The 20,565-nt window shown below is 55.7% G+C and overlaps 1 protein-coding gene across 5 annotated transcripts in view; it reads right to left on the minus strand.

Moving 5' to 3' along the window:
- DDR1 (discoidin domain receptor tyrosine kinase 1) overlaps positions 1-20,565 on the minus strand; it is a 318,555-nt gene that overhangs the window by 94,912 nt on the left and 203,078 nt on the right. For all 5 annotated transcript variants that reach the window (XM_069635358.1, XM_069635356.1, XM_069635355.1 and 2 more), the window contains 2 exons: positions 1,476-1,722; positions 1,147-1,386 (listed from right to left, as the gene is read on the minus strand). In XM_069635358.1, the coding sequence (XP_069491459.1) occupies positions 1,147-1,386; positions 1,476-1,722 (487 nt within the window). The remainder of the gene's footprint in view (positions 1-1,146; positions 1,387-1,475; positions 1,723-20,565) is intronic.

Here is a 20,565-nt window from a genome sequence, read left to right on the forward strand (position 1 = left end):
AGTCTATGGCCAACAAACGCAGTATTAGCAACAAGATCTAAAGACAAAACGGCCAATGCGTGTCGCTTCTGCAAACTACCGACCAAACCGGAAACATTGAAACATCTTATTACAGAAGGCAAAAAACCAGCCTCTTCAACATGAATATTTTCATATTTCTTTCAAGGATTATCGTCTTCTTAATCAGCACCAAAGCTGCGTAATGATCTTGAATGCGGCAAACATCTCGCTGAACCTTGCTACAATAATATTTCTAACGAGACTAAAAATCCACCCAAAGTGATAATTTGGCTGATCTCTCGATGAATTGGAGTACGCATTTATTCAAAAGGACACAGGAGGTAAGAGACTCTCATGTCTGCCTCACCATCTGTTACACCTTTCAACGAGATCTGAAGCAACGTTTGCGATCCATCCCTTCGATCAAGCGGGGGAAATATGTCACTAATCATTTACCCATGAGGATAAAGGAGACAGAAATCTGTATATCCACTGGACCATTATCTGTTACACTTCTCAAGGAGACCGGAAATAATCATTGTGATATATCAAGATGAACAATTGTTGAGAAATCTATCTCCATTCCACACTATTGACAAACTTTAATAGCATGTTGGGCCTCTGTTCATAATCGCTATAATGTCGATAGTCGTCCTTTCCCCTTTCTTTTACTCTTTCCTTGCTTTTGTTTTCCCTCCCCACTTATAATCTTTTTGCTTTGTTATGTTATGTGAATTATACTTGTTGAGCGCACGTACACCCGAGGGCATCTTGGCGCTAAAGGGGGAAGTGAGGGGGAATTACAGGCTGCTATTAATTAAAAAAGCAGAGTGTTCAATTTCCGCCGGAAGGTCAGGTGGTCGGTGATCTCACACAGGGGCAGAGGTGGGTCGTTCCTTGATTTGGCAGCAGAAACCGAGAAAGCGCGGCCCCCTTTACGGGCTAGCCTGAGGCGAGGCACCACTGTGCTTTACATGTGATACAATTCTAACTTTTAATATACACCGTTTAAATCACTACAACTGTTAACCGAAATAAGCACTCAAGTGCTGATTTGTAAAGTTGCATGCCAACTAAAATAAATAAATAAATAAAAAAGAACATTTTTTGACCCTGCCTCCAGTTAATGCCATTAGCAGCACTTACCCAGGGCCGTGTTGTTGAAAGCGGAGATTCTCGGCCTCATGTGCAGGGTGGCACCAGGCCTCTCTGTGGCAGAGGGGAGGCCGGGGTCCACGTGCAGGGTGGCACCAGGCTGCTTGGTGGTGGCAGAGGTGTTGGTGGACCCAGGTTGCTCCTGCAGTAGGGGCGGAGCGGCAGTCTCTCTGCGGGGGGGAAGTGGGGGCCGCTCGCTGGACTCATGTGGGTCTGAGTAGTCCAGCACCTCTGGAAGAGAGAAGGTGCAGGTGTTGAGTAACAGGCAGATCCGAGGGGGGGGGGGGCACAGTGATACCACAGACTCCCCCTCTGCTCACCAGACAGGAAGGCAATCTCGCTGAAGAGCAGCCAGGGGGCGGAGAAGTGGAAGTGGCAGCGGACAATGCGCCCCACACGCTCCAGGAGGGGCACCGTGATGGAACGAGCCGTGGGGTCCGTCACCTCGACCTCCAGTGCCAGGCTGACGGGCTCCGGCTCCCACGCTGCGTGCAGGCCGCGCCGGAAGGAGCAGTCCACCTGCCGGAAGACCTGCACGCCGTGTGTGTGCATGTTGTTGACATGTATCTGCAGAGGGGAAAAGGGGGAGGAGAAGGAAGAAAGGGGGGAAATGGAGGACACAGGAAGGATGAGGAGTGGGCACAATGCGAGGGAAAACAGAAGGGCACAGATGTTGAGAAGAAGAGAAGAAAGGAGGATGAATAAGGAAAACACCATTACTTTAGACACTGAATCAAGAAATGCTGGAGACAGCCATGCAGAGAGCAGCCCCGCAGAGAGCAGCCACGCAGAGAGCAGCCACGCAGAGAGCAGCCATTCAGAGAGCAGCCATGCAGAGAGCAGCAACGCAGAGAGCGGCTATGCAGAGAGCAGCAATGCAGAGAGCGGCTATGCAGAGAGCGGCCATGCAGAGAGCAGCCATGCAGAGAGCGGCCATGCAGAGAGGAGCCATGCAGAAAACAGCAGAGATCAACAATGCAGAGAGCACCAATGCTGGAGGCAGCCTTGCAGAGAGCAGCCATGCAGAGAGCAGCAATGCTGGAGGCAGCCATGCAGAGAGCAGCCATGCAGAGAGCAACAACGCAGAGAGCAGTAATGCAGAGAGCGGCCATGCACAGCGCAGCCATGCACAGAGCAGCCATGCAGAGAGCAGCCACGCAGAGAGCAACAACGCAGAGAGCAGTAATGCAGAGATCGGCCATGCACAGCGCAGCCATGCACAGAGCAGCCATGCAGAGAGCAGCCACGCAGAGAGCAGCCACGCAGAGAGCAGTCACGCAGAGAGCAGCCACGCAGAGAGCAGCCATGCAGAGAGCAGCCATGCAGAGAGCAGCCATACAGAGAGGAATCTTGCAGAGAGCAGCCATTCAGGGAGCAGCCATTCAGAGAGCAGCCATGCAGAGAGCAGCAACGCAGAGAGCAGCCACGCAGAGAGCAGCCATTCAGGGAGCAGCCATTCAGAGAGCAGCCATGCAGAGAGCAGCAACGCAGAGAGCAGCCACGCAGAGAGCAGCAATGCAGAGAGCGGCTATGCAGAGAGCGGCTATGCAGAGAGCAGCCATGCAGAGAGCGGCCATGCAGAGAGCAACAACGCAGAGAGCAGTAATGCAGAGAGCGGCCATGCACAGCGCAGCCATACACAGAGCAGCCATGCAGAGAGCAGCCACGCAGAGAGCAGCCATGCAGAGAGCAGCCATGCAGAGAGCAGTCATGCAGAGAGCAGTCATGCAGAGAGCAGCCATGCAGAGAGAAACAATTCAGAGAAGAGCCATGCAGAGAACAGCAGAGATCAACAATGCAGAGAGCACCAATGCTGGAGGCAGCCTTGCAGAGAGCAGCCATGCAGAGAGCAGCAATGCTGGAGGCAGCCATGCAGAGAGCAGCCACGCAGTGAGCAGCAGACAGCAGCCATGCAGAGGGGAGCCATGCAGAGGGGAGCTATGCAGAGGGGAGCCATGCAGAGAGGAGCCATGCAGAGAACAGCAGAGATCAGTCATGCAGAGAGCAGCCATGCAGAGAGCAGCCATGCAGAGAGCAGGCATCTGTGCGAAAGAGCCGCTTTCACCAGTAAACTAGCACCCTCAGAATAATCGAACCTCATCTGAACCAGCAAGCTACCCCCTGCTTCCTCATAACCACCAGTCCAACCTGTGGCCTTGTCCCAACTGCCAGACTAAGCTCATCCTAACTGCCAGGCTAACACCTAACTTCAGTTTAGCCGAACGGCAAACCTCTAAACTTCTCTTAACACCCTGGATAAACTCGACTCTCATGCTAACTCCTTGGGTTCTTCTGACCTCCTAGTAGCCGTGAGGCTCACCTCTGACCTCACATTAACCTTTTATCTAGCCACAGACTTCATCCTAACCCCAAGGTTCATTGTGATGTAAACCTCTGAGATCACACTAACCCAAACCCAAACTCAAACCCTAACCCTAACCCTAAAAGTAACTTCTAAACTCATTTTAGATCAAACCTTTGATCTTCTCCTAATGTTCAGGTTTCACACGACCTCATGTTAACCTGTGAGCTCAGCCCGTACCTCATAATTGGTTCAGTGCATTTGTATAGTGCCTTCAACTCCCCCTCCCCCAAAAAGAAGGTGAACCCAAATCTGTGATCACATGCCAAGACATAAGTTGCCTGTGATCCCATTATAAACCTGGGACCTCATCTTGATTTCAAGGTGGCATCTGACCTCTTCCTAGCCTCGGGCCAACCTCTTTCTCACCCCGCGCGACCTCCTGACTTCACGGAACATTGACCCTTCGCACTCCAGGTCTTGCTAATCAGTAGATGTGTGTCTTGTCCACATGAATCGAGGCCATATATTGTATTAAGTTCTCAAAGAAGTGATGATGTTCTTCACTCTGAGGACCCCGGAAGATCTTTGACCCCTTTTACAGTATTGCAACTGCCCCGGGGCAGAGAATAGGGTTCCAGGGACCCCGGTCCCTTCCGCACCAAAGGTTGACGCAGTCCTGGTATCTTGGTGATCATCTGGGGTGCATGGACGGCCCCTCAGATTTTAGGCAAGCGCCTTGTGATGCGTTGTCATGGTTTCCACCTGACAGCGTAAAACAAACAGGAGGGGGTCTTTATGGGGTTTATTTGACAAATATTTGCCAGAAAGATAGTAGCTCATTTTCAGATCAATAGTTGACCTTCCAAGCCCTGCCCCCACTTTCTGAGTCACCCTGAGAAAGTTTACCCCCTGGACTGGAATATGTGATATTTAATATCTGAAGCTCCAGTCAGGAGGAATCTGGCAGAGACCAATAAGGAGTGTGGGGGCCGCTGATTCCAGTGGTTGACCCGTGAGTGCCTGGAGGCGGCTCGAGACATCTCACCAAATCATAGAGGGCACCCTCACAACATCATCTCTATCCACACACAGTGCCCGGTCCTCCCTGACCATGGACATCACACCCACATCAAAGGCCCCTCCTGAGCATGACGGACCATAGAGCAACCCCTCCCTCACAATAAAAGCAAAGTTTCCATCTCATTCCTGTACGAGGTTGAACCGGGTTCAGCCAGCGACCCGGCTCCCACACTCAGCACAGGGGACAACACTTGCTTCAATCGGCACGACTTCAGGGCGAATTTATGAAGTTGCCACTGAGCATGTGCTAGCCACCCCCCCCCCCCCACTCTCCTGCTAGCCAAGTGTCCTCATCCAGTCTCCTGCTGGCCAAGTGTCCTCATCCAGTCTCCTGCTGGCCAAGTGTCCTCATCCAGTCTCCTGCTGGCCAAGTGTGCCAGGCCAAGTGTCCTCATCCAGTCTCCTGCTGGCCAAGTGTGCTTATCCAGTCTCCTGCTGGCCAAGTGTCCTCATCCAGTCTCCTGCTGGCCAAGTGTGCTTATCCAGTCTCCTGCTGGCCAAGTGTCCTCATCCAGTCTCCTGCTGGCCAAGTGTGCTTATCCAGTCTCCTGCTGGCCAAGTGTGCTTATCCAGTCTCCTGCTGGCCAAGTGTCCTCTTTCAGTCTCCTGCTAGCCAAGTGTCCTCATCCAGTCTCCTGCTAGCCAAGTGTCCTCACCCAGTCTCCTGCTAGCCAAGTGTCCTCATCCAGTCTCCTGCTGGCCAAGTGTCCTCATCCAGTCTCCTGCTGGCCAAGTGTCCTCATCCAGTCTCCTGCTGGCAATGTGTCCTCACCCAGTCTCCTGCTAGCCAAGTGTCCTCACCCAGTCTCCTGCTGGCCAAGTGTCCTCATCCAGTCTCCTGCTGGCCAAGTGTGCTCATCCAGTCTCCTGCTGGCCAAGTGTGCTCATCCAGTCTCCTGCTGGCCAAGTGTGCTCATCCAGTCTCCTTATGGCCAAGTGTCCTCATCCAGTCTCCTGCTGGCCAAGTGTCCTCATCCAGTCTCCTGCTGGCCAAGTGTCCTCATCCACTTTCCTGCTGGCCAAGTGTCCTCATCCAGTCTCCTGCTGGCCAAGTGTCCTCATCCACTCTCCTGCTGGCAAAGTGTCCTCGTCCAGTCTCCTGCTGGCCAAGTGTCCTTGTCCCATGTCCTGCTGCTCAAGTGTCCTCATCCAGTCTCCTGCTGGCCAAGTGTGCCAGGCCAAGTGTCCTCATCCAGTCTCCTGCTGGCCAAGTGTGTCAGGCCAAGTGTCCTCATCCAGTCTCCTGCTGGCCAAGTGTGCCAGGCCAAGTGTCCTCATCCAGTCTCCTGCTGGCCAAGTGTCCTCATCCAGTCTCCTGCTGGCCAAGTGTGCTTATCCAGTCTCCTGCTGGCCAAGTGTCCTCATCCAGTCTCCTGCTGGCCAAGTGTCCTCATCCAGTCTCCTGCTGGCCAAGTGTCCTCATCCATTCTCCTGCACTGGCCAAGTGTCCTCATCCAGTCTCCTGCTAGCCAAGTGTCCTCAACCAGTCTCCTGCTAGCCAAGTGTCCTCATCCAGTCTCCTGCTGGCCAAGTGTCCTCATCCAGTCTCCTGCTGGCCAAGTGTCCTCATCCAGTCTCCTGCTGGCCAAGTGTGCTTATCCAGTCTCCTGCTGGCCAAGTGTGCTTATCCAGTCTCCTGCTGGCCAAGTGTCCTCATCCAGTCTCCTGCTAGCCAAGTGTCCTCATCCAGTCTCCTGCTAGCCAAGTGTCCTCACCCAGTCTCCTGCTGGCCATGTGTCCTCATCCAGTCTCCTGCTGGCCAAGTGTCCTCATCCAGTCTCCAGCTGGCCAAGTGTGCTTATCCAGTCTCCTGCTGGCCAAGTGTCCTCATCCAGTCTCCTGCTGGCCAAGTGTGCTCATCCATTCTCCTGCGCTGGCCAAGTGTCCTCATCCAGTCTCCTGCTGGCCAAGTGTCCTCATCCAGTCTCCTGCTGGCTAAGTGTCCTCATCCAGTCTCCTGCTGGCCAAGTGTGCCAGGCCAAGTGTCCTCATCCAGTCTCCTGCTGGCCAAGTGTGCTTATCCAGTCTCCTGCTGGCCAAGTGTCCCCATCCAGTCTCCTGCTGGCCAAGTGTCCTCATCCAGTCTCCTGCTGGCCAAGTGTGCTTATCCAGTCTCCTGCTGGCCAAGTGTCCTCATCCAGTCTCCTGCTGGCCAAGTGTCCTCATCCAGTCTCCTGCTGGCCAAGTGTGCTCATCCAGTCTCCTGCTGGCCAAGTGTGCTCATCCAGTCTCCTGCTGGCCGTCCTCATCCAGTCTCCTGCTGGCCAAGTGTCCTCATCCAGTCTCCTGCTGGCCGTCCTCATCCAGTCTCCTGCTGGCCAAGTGTCCTCATCCAGTCTCCTGCTGGCCATCTCTCCTCATCGGGTCTCCTGCTGGCCAAGTGTCCTCATCCAGTCTCCTGCTAGCCAAGTGTCCTCATCCAGTCTCCTGCTAGCCAAGTGTCCTCACCCAGTCTCCTGCTAGCCAAGTGTCCTTATCCACCCTCCTGCTAGCCAAGTGTCCTCATCCAGTCTCCTGCTAGCCAAGTGTCCTCACCCAGTCTCCTGCTAGCCAAGTGTCCTCATCCACCCTCCTGCTAGCCAAGTGGCCTCATCCAGTCTCCTGCTAGCCAAGTGTCCTCATCCAGTCTCCTGCTAGCCAAGTGTCCTCATCCAGTCTCCTGCTAGCCAAGTGTCCTCATCCAGTCTCCTGCTAGCCAAGTGTCCTCACCCAGTCTCCTGCTAGCCAAGTGTCCTCATCCAGCCTCCTGCTAGCCAAGTGTCCTCACCCAGTCTCCTGCTAGCCAAGTGTCCTCATCCAGTCTCCTGCTAGCCAAGTGTGCTCATCCATTCTCCTGCGCTGGCCAAGTGTCCTCACCCAGTCTCCTGCTAGCCAAGTGTGCTTATCCAGTCTCCTGCTGGCCAAGTGTGCTTATCCAGTCTCCTGCTGGCCAAGTGTCCTCATCCAGTCTCCTGCTAGCCAAGTGTCCTCATCCAGTCTCCTGCTGGCCAAGTGTCCTCATCCAGTCTCCTGCTAGCCAAGTGTCCTCATCCAGTCTCCTGCTGGCCAAGTGTGCTTATCCAGTCTCCTGCTGGCCAAGTGTGCTTATCCAGTCTCCTGCTAGCCAAGTGTCCTCATCCAGTCTCCTGCTATCCAAGTGTCCTCACCCAGTCTCCTGCTAGCCAAGTGTCCTCATCCAGCCTCCTGCTAGCCAAGTGTCCTCACCCAGTCTCCTGCTAGCCAAGTGTCCTCATCCAGCCTCCTGCTAGCCAAGTGTCCTCACCCAGTCTCCTGCTGGCCAAGTGTCCTCATCCAGTCTCCTGCTGGCCAAGTGTGCTCATCCATTCTCCTGCGCTGGCCAAGTGTCCTCACCCAGTCTCCTGCTGGCCAAGTTTCCTCACCCAGTCTCCTGCTGGCCAAGTGTCCTCATCCATTCTCCTGTGCTGGCCAAGTGTGCTCATCCATTCTCCTGTGCTGGCCAAGTGTCCTCATCCAGTCTCCTGCTGGCCAAGTGTCCTCATCCAGTCTCCTGCTGGCCAAGTTTCCTCACCCAGTCTCCTGCTGGCCAAGTGTCCTCATCCATTCTCCTGTGCTGGCCAAATGTGCTCATCCATTCTCCTGTGCTGGCCAAGTGTCCTCATCCAGTCTCCTGCTGGCCAAGTGTCCTCATCCAGTCTCCTGCTGGCCAAGTGTCCTCATCCAGTCTCCTGCTGGCCAAGTGTGCCAGGCCAAGTGTCCTCATCCAGTCTCCTGCTGGCCAAGTGTGCTTATCCAGTCTCCTGCTGGCCAAGTGTGCTTATCCAGTCTCCTGCTGGCCAAGTGTCCTCATCCAGTCTCCTGCTAGCCAAGTGTCCTCATCCAGTCTCCTGCTAGCCAAGTGTCCTCACCCAGTCTCCTGCTAGCCAAGTGTCCTTATCCACCCTCCTGCTAGCCAAGTGGCCTCATCCAGTCTCCTGCTAGCCAAGTGTCCTCATCCAGTCTCTTGCTAGCCAAGTGTCCTCATCCAGTCTCTTGCTGGCCATGTGTCCTCATCCAGTCTCTTGCTGGCCATGTGCACTCATCCAGTCTCCTGCTAGCCAAGTGTCCTCACCCAGTCTCCAGCTGGCCAAGTGTGCTTATCCAGTCTCCTGCTGGCCAAGTGTCCTCATCCAGTCTCCTGCTGGCCAAGTGTGCTCATCCATTCTCCTGCGCTGGCCAAGTGTCCTCACCCAGTCTCCTGCTGGCCAAGTTTCCTCACCCAGTCTCCGGCTGGCCAAGTGTGCTCATGCAGTCTCCTGCTGGCCAAGTGTCCCCATCCAGTCTCCTTCTGGCCAAGTGTCCTTGTCCAGTCTCCTGATGGCAAAGTGTGCTCATCCATTCTCCTGCTGGCCAAGTGTCCTCATCCAGTCTCCTGCTGGCCAAGTGTGCTCATCCATTCTCCTGCTGGCCAAGTGTCCTCATCGAGTCTCTTGCTGGCCATGTGTATTCATCCAGTCTCCTGCTGGCCAAGTGTCCTCACTCAGTCTCCAGCTGGCCAAGTGTGCTTATCCAGTCTCCTGCTGGCCAAGTGTCCTCATCCAGTCTCCTGCTGGCCAAGTGTGCTCTTCCATTCTCCTGCGCTGGCCAAGTGTCCTCATCCAGTCTCCTGCTGGCCAAGTGTCCTCATCCAGTCTCCTGCTGGCTAAGTTTCCTCACCCAGTCTCCGGCTGGCCAAGTGTGCTCGTCCAGTCTCCTGCTGGCCAAGTGTCCTTGTCCAGTCTCCTTCTGGCCAAGTGTGCTCATCCAGTCTCCTGCTGGTCAAGTGTCCTCACCCAGTCTCCTGCTGGCCAAGTGTCTTCATCCAGTCTGCTGCTGGCCAAGTGTGCTCATCCAGTCTCCTGCTGGCCAAGTGTCCTCATCCAGTCTCCTGCTGGCCAAGTGTCCTCATCCAGTCTCCTGCTGGCCAAGTGTGCTCATCCAGTCTCCTGCTGGCCAAGTGTGCTCATCCAGTCTCCTGCTGGCCGTCCTCATCCAGTCTCCTGCTGGCCAAGTGTCCTCATCCAGTCTCCTGCTGGCCGTCCTCATCCAGTCTCCTGCTGGCCAAGTGTCCTCATCCAGTCTCCTGCTGGCCATCTCTCCTCATCGGGTCTCCTGCTGGCCAAGTGTCCTCATCCAGTCTCCTGCTGGCCATGTGTCCTCACCCAGTCTCCTGCTGGCAATGTGTCCTCACCCAGTCTCCTGCTGGTCAAGTGTCCTCATCCAGTCTCCTGCTGGCCATGTGTCCTCATCCAGTCTCCTGCTGGTCAATTGTCCTCACCAAGTCTCCTGCTGGCCAAGTGTCCTCATCCAGTCTCCTGCTGGCCAAGTGTCCTCACCCAGTCTCCTGCAGGCCAAGTGTCCTTGTCCAGTCTCCTGCTGGCCAAGTGTGCTCATCCAGTCTCTTGCTAGCCAAGTGTCCTCATCCAGTCTCCTGCTTGCCATGTGTCCTCATCCATTCTCCTGCTGGCCATGTGTCCTCATCCAGTCTCCTGCTGGCCAAGTGTGCTCATCCATTCTCCTGCTGGCCAAGTGTCCTCATCCAGTCTCTTGCTGGCCATGTGTCCTCATTGAGTCTCTTGCTGGCCATGTGTATTCATCCAGTCTCCTGCTGGCCAAGTGTCCTCACCCAGTCTCCAGCTGGCCAAGTGTGCTTATCCAGTCTCCTGCTGGCCAAGTGTCCTCATCCAGTCTCCTGCTGGCCAAGTGTGCTCATCCATTCTCCTGCGCTGGCCAAGTGTCCTCATCCAGTCTCCTGCGCTGGCCAAGTGTCCTCATCCAGTCTCCTGCGCTGGCCAAGTGTCCTCATCCAGTCTCCTGCTGGCCAAGTGTCCTCAACCAGTCTCCTGCTGGCTAAGTTTCCTCACCCAGTCTCCGGCTGGCCAAGTGTGCTCGTCCAGTCTCCTGCTGGCCAAGTGTCCTCATCCAGTCTCCTGCTGGCCAAGTGTCCTCATCCAGTCTCCTGCTGGCCAAGTGTGCCAGGCCAAGTGTCCTCATCCAGTCTCCTGCTGGCCAAGTGTGCTTATCCAGTATCCTGCTGGCCAAGTGTGCTTATCCAGTCTCCTGCTGGCCAAGTGTCCTCATCCAGTCTCCTGCTAGCCAAGTGTCCTCATCCAGTCTCCTGCTAGCCAAGTGTCCTCACCCAGTCTCCTGCTAGCCAAGTGTCCTCATCCACCCTCCTGCTAGCCAAGTGGCCTCATCCAGTCTCCTGCTAGCCAAGTGTCCTCATCCAGTCTCCTGCTAGCCAAGTGTCCTCATCCAGTCTCCTGCTATCCAAGTGTCCTCACCCAGTCTCCTGCTAGCCAAGTGTCCTCATCCAGCCTCCTGCTAGCCAAGTGTCCTCACCCAGTCTCCTGCTAGCCAAGTGTCCTCATCCAGCCTCCTGCTAGCCAAGTGTCCTCACCCAGTCTCCTGCTGGCCAAGTGTCCTCATCCAGTCTCCTGCTGGCCAAGTGTGCTCATCCATTCTCCTGCGCTGGCCAAGTGTCCTCACCCAGTTTCCTGCTGGCCAAGTTTCCTCACCCAGTCTCCTGCTGGCCAAGTGTCCTCATCCATTCTCCTGTGCTGGCCAAGTGTGCTCATCCATTCTCCTGTGCTGGCCAAGTGTCCTCATCCAGTCTCCTGCTGGCCAAGTGTCCTCATCCAGTCTCCTGCTGGCCAAGTGTGCTCATCCATTCTCCTGTGCTGGCCAAGTGTCCTCATCCAGTCTCCTGCTGGCCAAGTGTGCTCATCCATTCTCCTGTGCTGGCCAAGTGTCTTCATCCAGTCTTCTGCTGGCCAAGCTTCCTCATCCATTCTCCTGCACTGGTCAAGTGTGCTCATCCAGTCTCCTGCTGGTCAAGTGTCCTCATCCAGTCTCCTGCTGGCCAAATCTTCTCATCCAGCCTCCTGCTGGCAAAGTGTCCTCATCCAGTCTCCTGCTAGCCAAGTGTCCTCATCCAGTCTCTTGCTGGCCATGTGTCCTCATCCAGTCTCTTGCTGGCCATGTGCACTCATCCAGTCTCCTGCTAGCCAAGTGTCCTCACCCAGTCTCCAGCTGGCCAAGTGTGCTTATCCAGTCTCCTGCTGGCCAAGTGTCCTCATCCAGTCTCCTGCTGGCCAAGGGTGCTCATCCATTCTCCTGCGCTGGCCAAGTGTCCTCACCCAGTCTCCTGCTGGCCAAGTTTCCTCACCCAGTCTCCGGCTGGCCAAGTGTGCTCATGCAGTCTCCTGCTGGCCAAGTGTCCCCATCCAGTCTCCTTCTGGCCAAGTGTCCTTGTCCAGTCTCCTGATGGCAAAGTGTGCTCATCCATTCTCCTGCTGGCCAAGTGTCCTCATCCAGTCTCCTGCTGGCCAAGTGTGCTCATCCATTCTCCTGCTGGCCAAGTGTCCTCATCGAGTCTCTTGCTGGCCATGTGTATTCATCCAGTCCCCTGCTGGCCAAGTGTCCTCACTCAGTCTCCAGCTGGCCAAGTGTGCTTATCCAGTCTCCTGCTGGCCAAGTGTCCTCATCCAGTCTCCTGCTGGCCAAGTGTGCTCTTCCATTCTCCTGCGCTGGCCAAGTGTCCTCATCCAGTCTCCTGCTGGCCAAGTGTCCTCATCCAGTCTCCTGCTGGCTAAGTTTCCTCACCCAGTCTCCGGCTGGCCAAGTGTGCTCGTCCAGTCTCCTGCTGGCCAAGTGTCCTTGTCCAGTCTCCTTCTGGCCAAGTGTGCTCATCCAGTCTCCTGCTGGTCAAGTGTCCTCACCCAGTCTCCTGCTGGCCAAGTGTCTTCATCCAGTCTGCTGCTGGCCAAGTGTGCTCATCCAGTCTCCTGCTGGCCAAGTGTCCTCATCCAGTCTCCTGCTGGCCAAGTGTCCTCATCCAGTCTCCTGCTGGCCAAGTGTGCTCATCCAGTCTCCTGCTGGCCAAGTGTGCTCATCCAGTCTCCTGCTGGCCAAGTGTCCTCATCCAGTCTCCTGCTGGCCAAGTGTCCTCATCCAGTCTCCTGCTGGCCGTCCTCATCCAGTCTCCTGCTGGCCAAGTGTCCTCATCCAGTCTCCTGCTGGCCATCTCTCCTCATCGGGTCTCCTGCTGGCCAAGTGTCCTCATCCAGTCTCCTGCTGGCCATGTGTCCTCACCCAGTCTCCTGCTGGCAATGTGTCCTCACCCAGTCTCCTGCTGGTCAAGTGTCCTCATCCAGTCTCCTGCTGGCCATGTGTCCTCATCCAGTCTCCTGCTGGTCAATTGTCCTCACCAAGTCTCCTGCTGGCCAAGTGTCCTCATCCAGTCTCCTGCTGGCCAAGTGTCCTCACCCAGTCTCCTGCAGGCCAAGTGTCCTTGTCCAGTCTCCTGCTGGCCAAGTGTGCTCATCCAGTCTCTTGCTAGCCAAGTGTCCTCATCCAGTCTCCTGCTTGCCATGTGTCCTCATCCATTCTCCTGCTGGCCATGTGTCCTCATCCAGTCTCCTGCTGGCCAAGTGTGCTCATCCATTCTCCTGCTGGCCAAGTGTCCTCATCCAGTCTCTTGCTGGCCATGTGTCCTCATCGAGTCTCTTGCTGGCCATGTGTATTCATCCAGTCTCCTGCTGGCCAAGTGTCCTCACCCAGTCTCCAGCTGGCCAAGTGTGCTTATCCAGTCTCCTGCTGGCCAAGTGTCCTCATCCAGTCTCCTGCTGGCCAAGTGTGCTCATCCATTCTCCTGCGCTGGCCAAGTGTCCTCATCCAGTCTCCTGCGCTGGCCAAGTGTCCTCATCCAGTCTCCTGCTGGCCAAGTGTCCTCAACCAGTCTCCTGCTGGCTAAGTTTCCTCACCCAGTCTCCGGCTGGCCAAGTGTGCTCGTCCAGTCTCCTGCTGGCCAAGTGTCCTCGTCCAGTCTCCTTCTGGCCAAGTGTGCTCATCCAGTCTCCTGCTGGTCAAGTGTCCTCACCCAGTCTCCTGCTGGCCAAGTGTCCTCATCCAGTCTGCTGCTGGCCAAGTGTGCTCATCCAGTCTCCTGCTGGCCAAGTGTCCTCATCCAGTCTCCTGCTGGCCAAGTGTGCTCATCCAGTCTCCTGCTGGCCAAGTGTCCTCATCCAGTCTCCTGCTGGCCATGTGTCCTCATCCATTCTCCTGCTGGCCAAGTGTCCTCATCCAGTCTCCTGCTGGCCAAGTGTGCTCATCCATTCTCCTGCACTGGCCAAGTGTCCTCATCCAGTCTCCTGCTGGCCAAGTGTCCTCATCCAGTCTCCTGCTGGCCATCCTCATCCAGTCTCCTGCTGGCCAAGTGTCCTCATCCAGTCTCCTGCTGGCCATCTCTCCTCATCGGGTCTCCTGCTGGCCAAGTGTCCTCATCCAGTCTCCTGCTGGCCATGTGTCCTCACCCAGTCTCCTGCTGGCAATGTGTCCTCACCCAGTCTCCTGCTGGTCAAGTGTCCTCATCCAGTCTCCTGCTGGCCATGTGTCCTCACCCAGTCTCCGGCTGGCCAAGTGTGCTCATCCAGTTTCCTGCTGGCCAAGTGTCCTTGTCCAGTCTCCTACTGGCCAAGTGTCCTCGTCCAGTCTCCTTCTGGCCAAGTGTGCTTATCCAGTCTCCTGCTGGTCAAGTGTCCTCATCCAGTCTCCTGCTGGCCAAGTGTCATCATCCACTCTCCTACTGGCCAAGTGTCCTCATCCAGTCTCCTGCTGGCCAAGTGTCATCATCCACTCTCCTGCTGGCCAAGTGTCCTCACCCAGTTTCCTGCTGGCCAAGTCTTCTCATCCAGCCTCCTTATGGCCAAGTGTGCTCATCCAGTTTCCTGCTGGCCAAGTGTACTCATCCAGTCTCCTGCTGGCCAAATGTCCTTATCCATTTTCCTGCTGGCCAAGGGTCCTCACCCAGTATCCTGCTGGCCAAGGGTCCTCACCCAGTCTTCTGCTGGCCATGGATCCTCACCCAGTCTCCTGCTGGCCAAGTGCCATCATCCAATCTCCTGCTGGCCAAGTGTCATCACCCAGTCTCCTGCTGGCCAGGTCTTCTCTTCCAGGCTACTGCTGGCCAAGTGTGCTCATCCAGTCTCCTACTGGCCAAGTGTCCTAATCCAGTCTCCTGCTGGCCAAGTGTCCTCATCCACTTTCCTGCTGGCCAAGTGTCCTCGTCCAGTCTCCTGCTGGCCAAGTGTCCTCATCCAATCTCCTGCTGGCAAAGTGTCCTCGTCCAGTCTCCTGCTGGCCAAGTGTCCTTGTCCCATGTCCTGCTGCTCAAGTGTCCTCATACAATCTCCTGCTGGCCAAGTGTCCTTACGCAGTCTTCTGATGACCAAGTGTCCTCACCCAGTCTCCTGCTGGCCAAGTGTCCTTATCCACTCTCCTGCTGGCCAAGTGTCTTCATCCAGTCTCCTGCTGGCCAAGTGTGCTCATCCAGTCTCGTGCTGGCCAAGTGTCCTCATACAGTCTCCTGCTGGCCAAGTGTGCTCATCCACTCTCCTGCTGGCCAAGTGTTCTTATCCACTCTCCTGCTGGCCAAGTGTCTTCATCCAGTCTCCTGCTGGCCAAGTGTCCTCATCCAGTCTCCTGCTGGCCAAGTGTGCTCGTCCACTCTCCTGCTGGCCAAGTGTCCTCATCCAGTCTCCTGCTGGCCAAGTGTCCTCACCCAGTCTCCTGCTGCCCAAGTGTCCTCATCCAGTCTCCTGCTGGCCAAGTGTGCTCATCCACTCTCCTGCTGGCCAAGTGTCCTCATCCAGTCTCCTGCTGGCCAAGTCTTCTCATCCAGCCTCCTGCTGGCCAAGTGTCCTCATCCAGTCTCCTGCTGGCCAAGTGTCCTCACCCAGTCTCTTGCTGGCCAAGTCTTCTCATCCAGCCTACTGCTGGCCAAGTGTCCTCATCCAGCCTCCTGCTGTCCAAGTGTCCTCCTCCAGTCTCCTGCTGGCCAAGTATCCTCACCCAGTCTCCTGCTGGCCAAGTGTCCTCATCCAGTCTCCTGCTGGCCAAGTGTGCTCACCCACTCTCCTGCTGGCCAAGTGTCCTCATCCAGTCTCCTGCTGGCCAAGTCTTCTCATCCAGCTTCCTGCTGACCAAGTGTCCTCATCCAGCCTCCTGCTGTCCAAGTGTCCTCCTCCAGTCTCCTGCTGGCCAAGTATCCTCACCCAGTCTCCTGCTGGCCAAGTGTCCTCATCCAGTCTCCTGCTGGCCAAGTGTGCTCACCCACTCTCCTGCTGGCCAAGTGTCCTCATCCAGTCTCCTGCTGGCCAAGTCTTCTCATCCAGTCTCCTGCTGACCAAGTGTCCTCACCCAGTCTCCTGCTGGCCAAGTCTTCTCATCCAGCCTCCTGCTGGCCAAGTGTCCTCACCCAGCCTCCTGCTGGCCAAGTGTCCTCACCCAGTCTCCTGCTGACCAAGTGTCCCCACCCAGTCTCCTGCTGGCCAAGAGTCCTCACCCAGTCTCCGGCTGGCCTGTCCCAGATGTTGCCCCAGTAATGGAAGAGCCACAGAAACCTGCATAACTGATGACCAGGCATGCTTTGTTACCACAGTAGCGTTCTGCCATGTGTTTGTGCCATCCTAGAAAGTGCCAGACGTGTCCCAGGCTAATTCCTAGTGGCATGGGCAGAGCCGGGGGCACTGCAGGCATAAAACGATGAAGCATCAGCTCACTTGGCAACTCAAACCCCCCTGCGCGAGGCACCTGAAACGGCTAGAAGTATTTTCCCCAAATCCATTGGACCCTGGAAACCTTTCCTTGAAGAAACTACTTGCAGTGAAACCTTTCCACACTGTAGGGTACACAAATTATGACTGAAGTCAACTCAACGGCAGTGTTTGAAACCCCCTGAGCACAGCCGCGGAGGAGCCCCTTGCTGCGCTCCAGCCCTGCTTGGCTTTGCTACTTTTAGGCTTGGTCAGTCATTGGTAACTTTGGATATCGCCATGCAATCATATGGACCAATCAGCTTTCAGCGTCCTTATCCTTGCTGCTTGTTGAAGAAGGATGCCTCGTCACAGTGGATCTAGTTCAGATCCTGTGCTTTTAGAACTCTTTCCACATCAATGTTTACGATCCTTCAATGCTCACTTGGACAATGAAATCTTGTAATGTTTCTATGTTGAGTGCATATTCAATGACGATCCTTGTCTTCGGACCTTCTGTACTACTTTATCTGCACGTGTGATCTCTGTACCACACTCTCCTTTGCCACGCACCCACCACCTCTTGCAGAGCACAGGACTGTGCTCATCCCAAGACCAAGCTGAGGCCAGCGGAGCCTAGGGAGCCTAACACCGCTCTACTGGGCTTCATGCCAAGACCAAGGTGAGGCCAGCGGAGCCTAGGCAGCCTGACACCGCTCTACTGGGCTTTATCCCAAGACCAAGGTGAGGCCAGCGGAGCCTAGGGAGCCTGACACCGCTCTACTGGGCTTTATCCCAAGAACAAGGTGAGGCCAGCGGAGCCTAGGCAGCCTGACACCGCTCTACTGGGCTCATCCCAAGACCAAGGTGAGGCCAGTGGAGCCTTGGCAGCCTGACACCGCTCGATTGTGCTCATCCCAAGACCAAGGTGAGGCCAGTGGAGCCTAGGCAGCCTGACACCGCTCTACTCGGCTTCATCCCAAGACCAAGGTGAGACCAGCGGTGCCTTGGCAGCCTGACACCACTCTACTGGGCTCATCCCAAGACCAAGGTGAGGCCAGTGGAGCCTTGGCAGCCTGACACCGCTCAACTGTGCTCATCCCAAGACCAAGGTGAGACCAGCAGAGCCTAGGCAGCCTGACGCTGCTCGACTGAGCTTCATCCCAAGACCAAGGTGAGGCCAGCAGAGCCTAGGCAGCCTGCCACTCCTCTACTGACCTTCATCCCAAGACCAAGGTGAGGCCAGCGGAGCCTAGGCAGCCTGACACCGCTCTACTGGGCTCATCCTCATCCCAAGACCAAGGTGAGGCCAGTGGAGCCTTGGCAGCCTGACACCGCTCTACTCGGCTTCATCCCCAAGACCAAGGTGAGGCTAGCGGAGTCTAGGCGGCCTGACACCACTCTACTGGGCTCATCCCAAGACCAAGGTGAGGCCAGCGGAGCCTATGGAGCCTGACACCACTCTACCCGGCTTCATCCCAAGACCAAGGTGAGGCCAGTGGCGCCTAGGGAGCCTAACACCGCTCTATTGGGATCATCCCAAGACCAAGGTGAGGCCAGCGGAGCCTTGGCAGCCTGACATCGCTCGACTGAGCTTCATCCCAAGACCAAGGTGAGGCCAGTGGAACTTAGGGAGCCTGACACCGCTCTACTCGGCTTCATCCAAAGAGGAAGGTGAGGCCAGCGGAGCCTAGGCAGCCTGACACCGCTCTACTGGGCTTCATCCCAAGACCAAGGTGTGGCCAGTAGAGCCTTGGCACCCTGACACCGCTCTACTGGGCTTCATCCCAAGACCAAGGTGAGGCCAGCAGAGCCTTGGCACCCTGACACCGCTCTACTGGGCTTCATGCCAAGACCAAGGTGAGGCCAGCGGAGCCTAGGTAGCCTGACAGCACTCTACTGGGCTTCATCCCAAGACCAAGATGAGGCCAGCGGAGCCTAGGTAGCCTGACACCGCTCTACTGGGATTCATCCCAAGACCAAGGTGAGGCCAGTGGAGCCTAGGCAGGCTGACGCCGCTCTACTCAGCTTCATCCCAAGACCAAGGTGATATGGTATATGATATGGCATTTATAATGCGCCTATACAGAAGTGTTTCAAGGTGCGACGAGGCAAGGGAGGGGAACAAAGGGAGGACAGACACTGATCCTACTAGGCCAGGTGTCATTCAGATTGCGCAAGTGCATGGGAAGGGGTCAGTGCGGTACATGAGAAAGATGATAACAATAGTAAGTAAACGGCCAGCGAGTGTCAAGTGCATGGGTAAGTGCTGGCAACATCAGGTGTCAAGGGCTGGTAGGGGGACTGTAGGGATAAAGAACAGTTCCCAAGTGCAGGGGTTACCAGGTGGGCAGTGCAGGTGTGTGACACTGGCAGGGGAAGGCCTGGGCCCGAGGTCAGTGGGTATCCAGGTAGCTAGTGCAGTTCCGGTTACAGCCAGGAGGTCAGCAGAGAAGAGGAGGAGAAAAGTAGAAGCAAAGAGAAGGGTTTTGAGGTCCTTCTGGAACCGGAGATGGTTCTCCTCAAGTTTTAGGGAGGCAGGGAGGCTGTTCCAGAGGGAGGCACCAGCCGAAGAAAGAGATCTACCACCAACTCGTTGCTTGGAGAAGCGACTGACCCTGAGGGAGTTGGAGGCGGATGCGCGAAGAGCTCGAGACGGAAGATATTTAGGAAGAGAGAGTTGAAGGTATGGAGGCTCCAGGCTCTAGAAGGCCCTGTGAACGATGCAGAGGTTTTTAAACTTAATCCTCGCAACCACTGGGAGCCAGTGCAGAGATTTCAGTCCTGGAGAGATACGATCCCTGGGTTGAGGCCAAGGGCAAGTCTCGCAGTCCTGTTCTGGATAAGTTGAAGAGGGCAGAGAGTAGAAGCAGGAAGATTTAGAAAGAGGCTGTTGCAATAGTACAGCCTAGAGAGAACCAGAGCTCTGGTGACAGTGAGCTTCTGAGGGAAGGAGAGGAGAGGAAGAATACCTCTGAGGAGGTGGAGCTGGTAGTGTGACTTCTTAGAGATGTCAGAGATGTGAGATGAGAAGGATAGTGTGGAGTTGAAGATGACCCTGAGGTTTTTAACCTTGCAGGTGGGAGCAGGGGGAGGGCCAAGGGAGGCCGGCTAGAGAGATCCAGGGAAGGAGGAGAATCTCAGTCTTAATGGCATTAAGTCAGAGGCCATTGGCGGCACACCACCCCTGGATGGCTGACAGTCAGAGATGAGGGAAGGAGAGGAGGAGGCCGAGGGTAGCCTAAAGATGAGCTGGGTGTCATCTGCATAGCACTGAAAGTTGGGGCAGAGAGCGGCGATGCAGTGGGCAAGGAGTGCCAGGTATTGGTTGAACAGCCAGGGAGAGAGATTAGACACCTGGGGGACACCACAGGTAGAGAAAAAGATAGCAGAGAGGAAGGACCCAAGTTGGACCTGGGAGGGTCGGTCGGAGAGGAAAGAAGTCAGCCAATGTAGAGCCTGATCAGTGATACCCAAGTTATCACGGAGACGGTTGAGCAGGATGGCATGGTTGACAGTGTCAAAGGCAGAAGAGAGATCAAGCAAGATGAGAACGCACAGGGTGTTAGAGTCAAGGTTGAAGAGCAGGTCTTCCCAGATGTTCAGGAGAGCAGTTTCTGTATTCTGGCAGCTCTGAAGCCAGACTGATGGTCATGAAGACAACCGACAGATTCAGTGTGGAGAATAAACTGAGAGATGTGCAGTTTCGCCAGGAGCTTGCCCAGGAAGGGAGTGATGGAGAATGGGCGATAGTTAGCAGGGCAGGAGGGGTTGGCAGAGGGTTTCTTAAGAAGAGGGTGCACACAGGGGTGCTTCAGGGGGGCTAGGAAGACTCCAGTGGTGAAGGAGTGATTGCAGAAGTCAACCAGGGCAGGAGCCAGGGAGTTGATGTGGTCCTTGATAGTTTTGGAGGAACAGGGGTGAACCTGTTTTCACGAGACTTTCATAGATCAGACTTGTCTAGAAATCTCGTCAGCGGAGAACAGTGGAAAGGCAGAGATGGAGGGAGGGAAGGTGGCTGCAGAAGGGCCAAAGGAAGAGCAGGGAGTAGGGGGAGGGAGGGGATAGGAGGAGAGTGAGGACAGGATGTCCTAAGTTTTGGTGAGGCCAGTGGAACCTAGACAGCCTGACGGTGCTCTACTCAGCTTCATCCCAAGAACAAGGTGAGGCCAGCGAAGCCTAGGCAGCCTGACGCCGCTCTACTCAGCTTCATCCCAAGACCAAGGTGAGACCAGCAGAGCCTAGACAGCCTGACATCGCTCGACTGAGCTTCATCCCAAGACCAGGGTGAGGCCAGCAGAGCCTATGGAGCCTGACACCACTCTACTCGGCTTCATCCCAAGACCAAGGTGAGACCAAGGTGAGCCTAGGCAGCCTGACACCTCTCCACTGGGCTTCATCCCAAGACCAAGGTGAGGCCAGTGGAGCCTAGGCAGCCTGACACCGCTCTATAACTGTCTAGCTCTCCTCCCATATCAAAAAAGCGCTGTAAGTCCCTGCAGTCCTCCACTTGCC

This window comes from Ambystoma mexicanum, chromosome 13, assembly GCF_040938575.1.
Source record: "Ambystoma mexicanum isolate Mex_15411 chromosome 13, UKY_AmexF1_1, whole genome shotgun sequence".
Classification (NCBI taxonomy): domain Eukaryota; kingdom Metazoa; phylum Chordata; class Amphibia; order Caudata; family Ambystomatidae; genus Ambystoma; species Ambystoma mexicanum.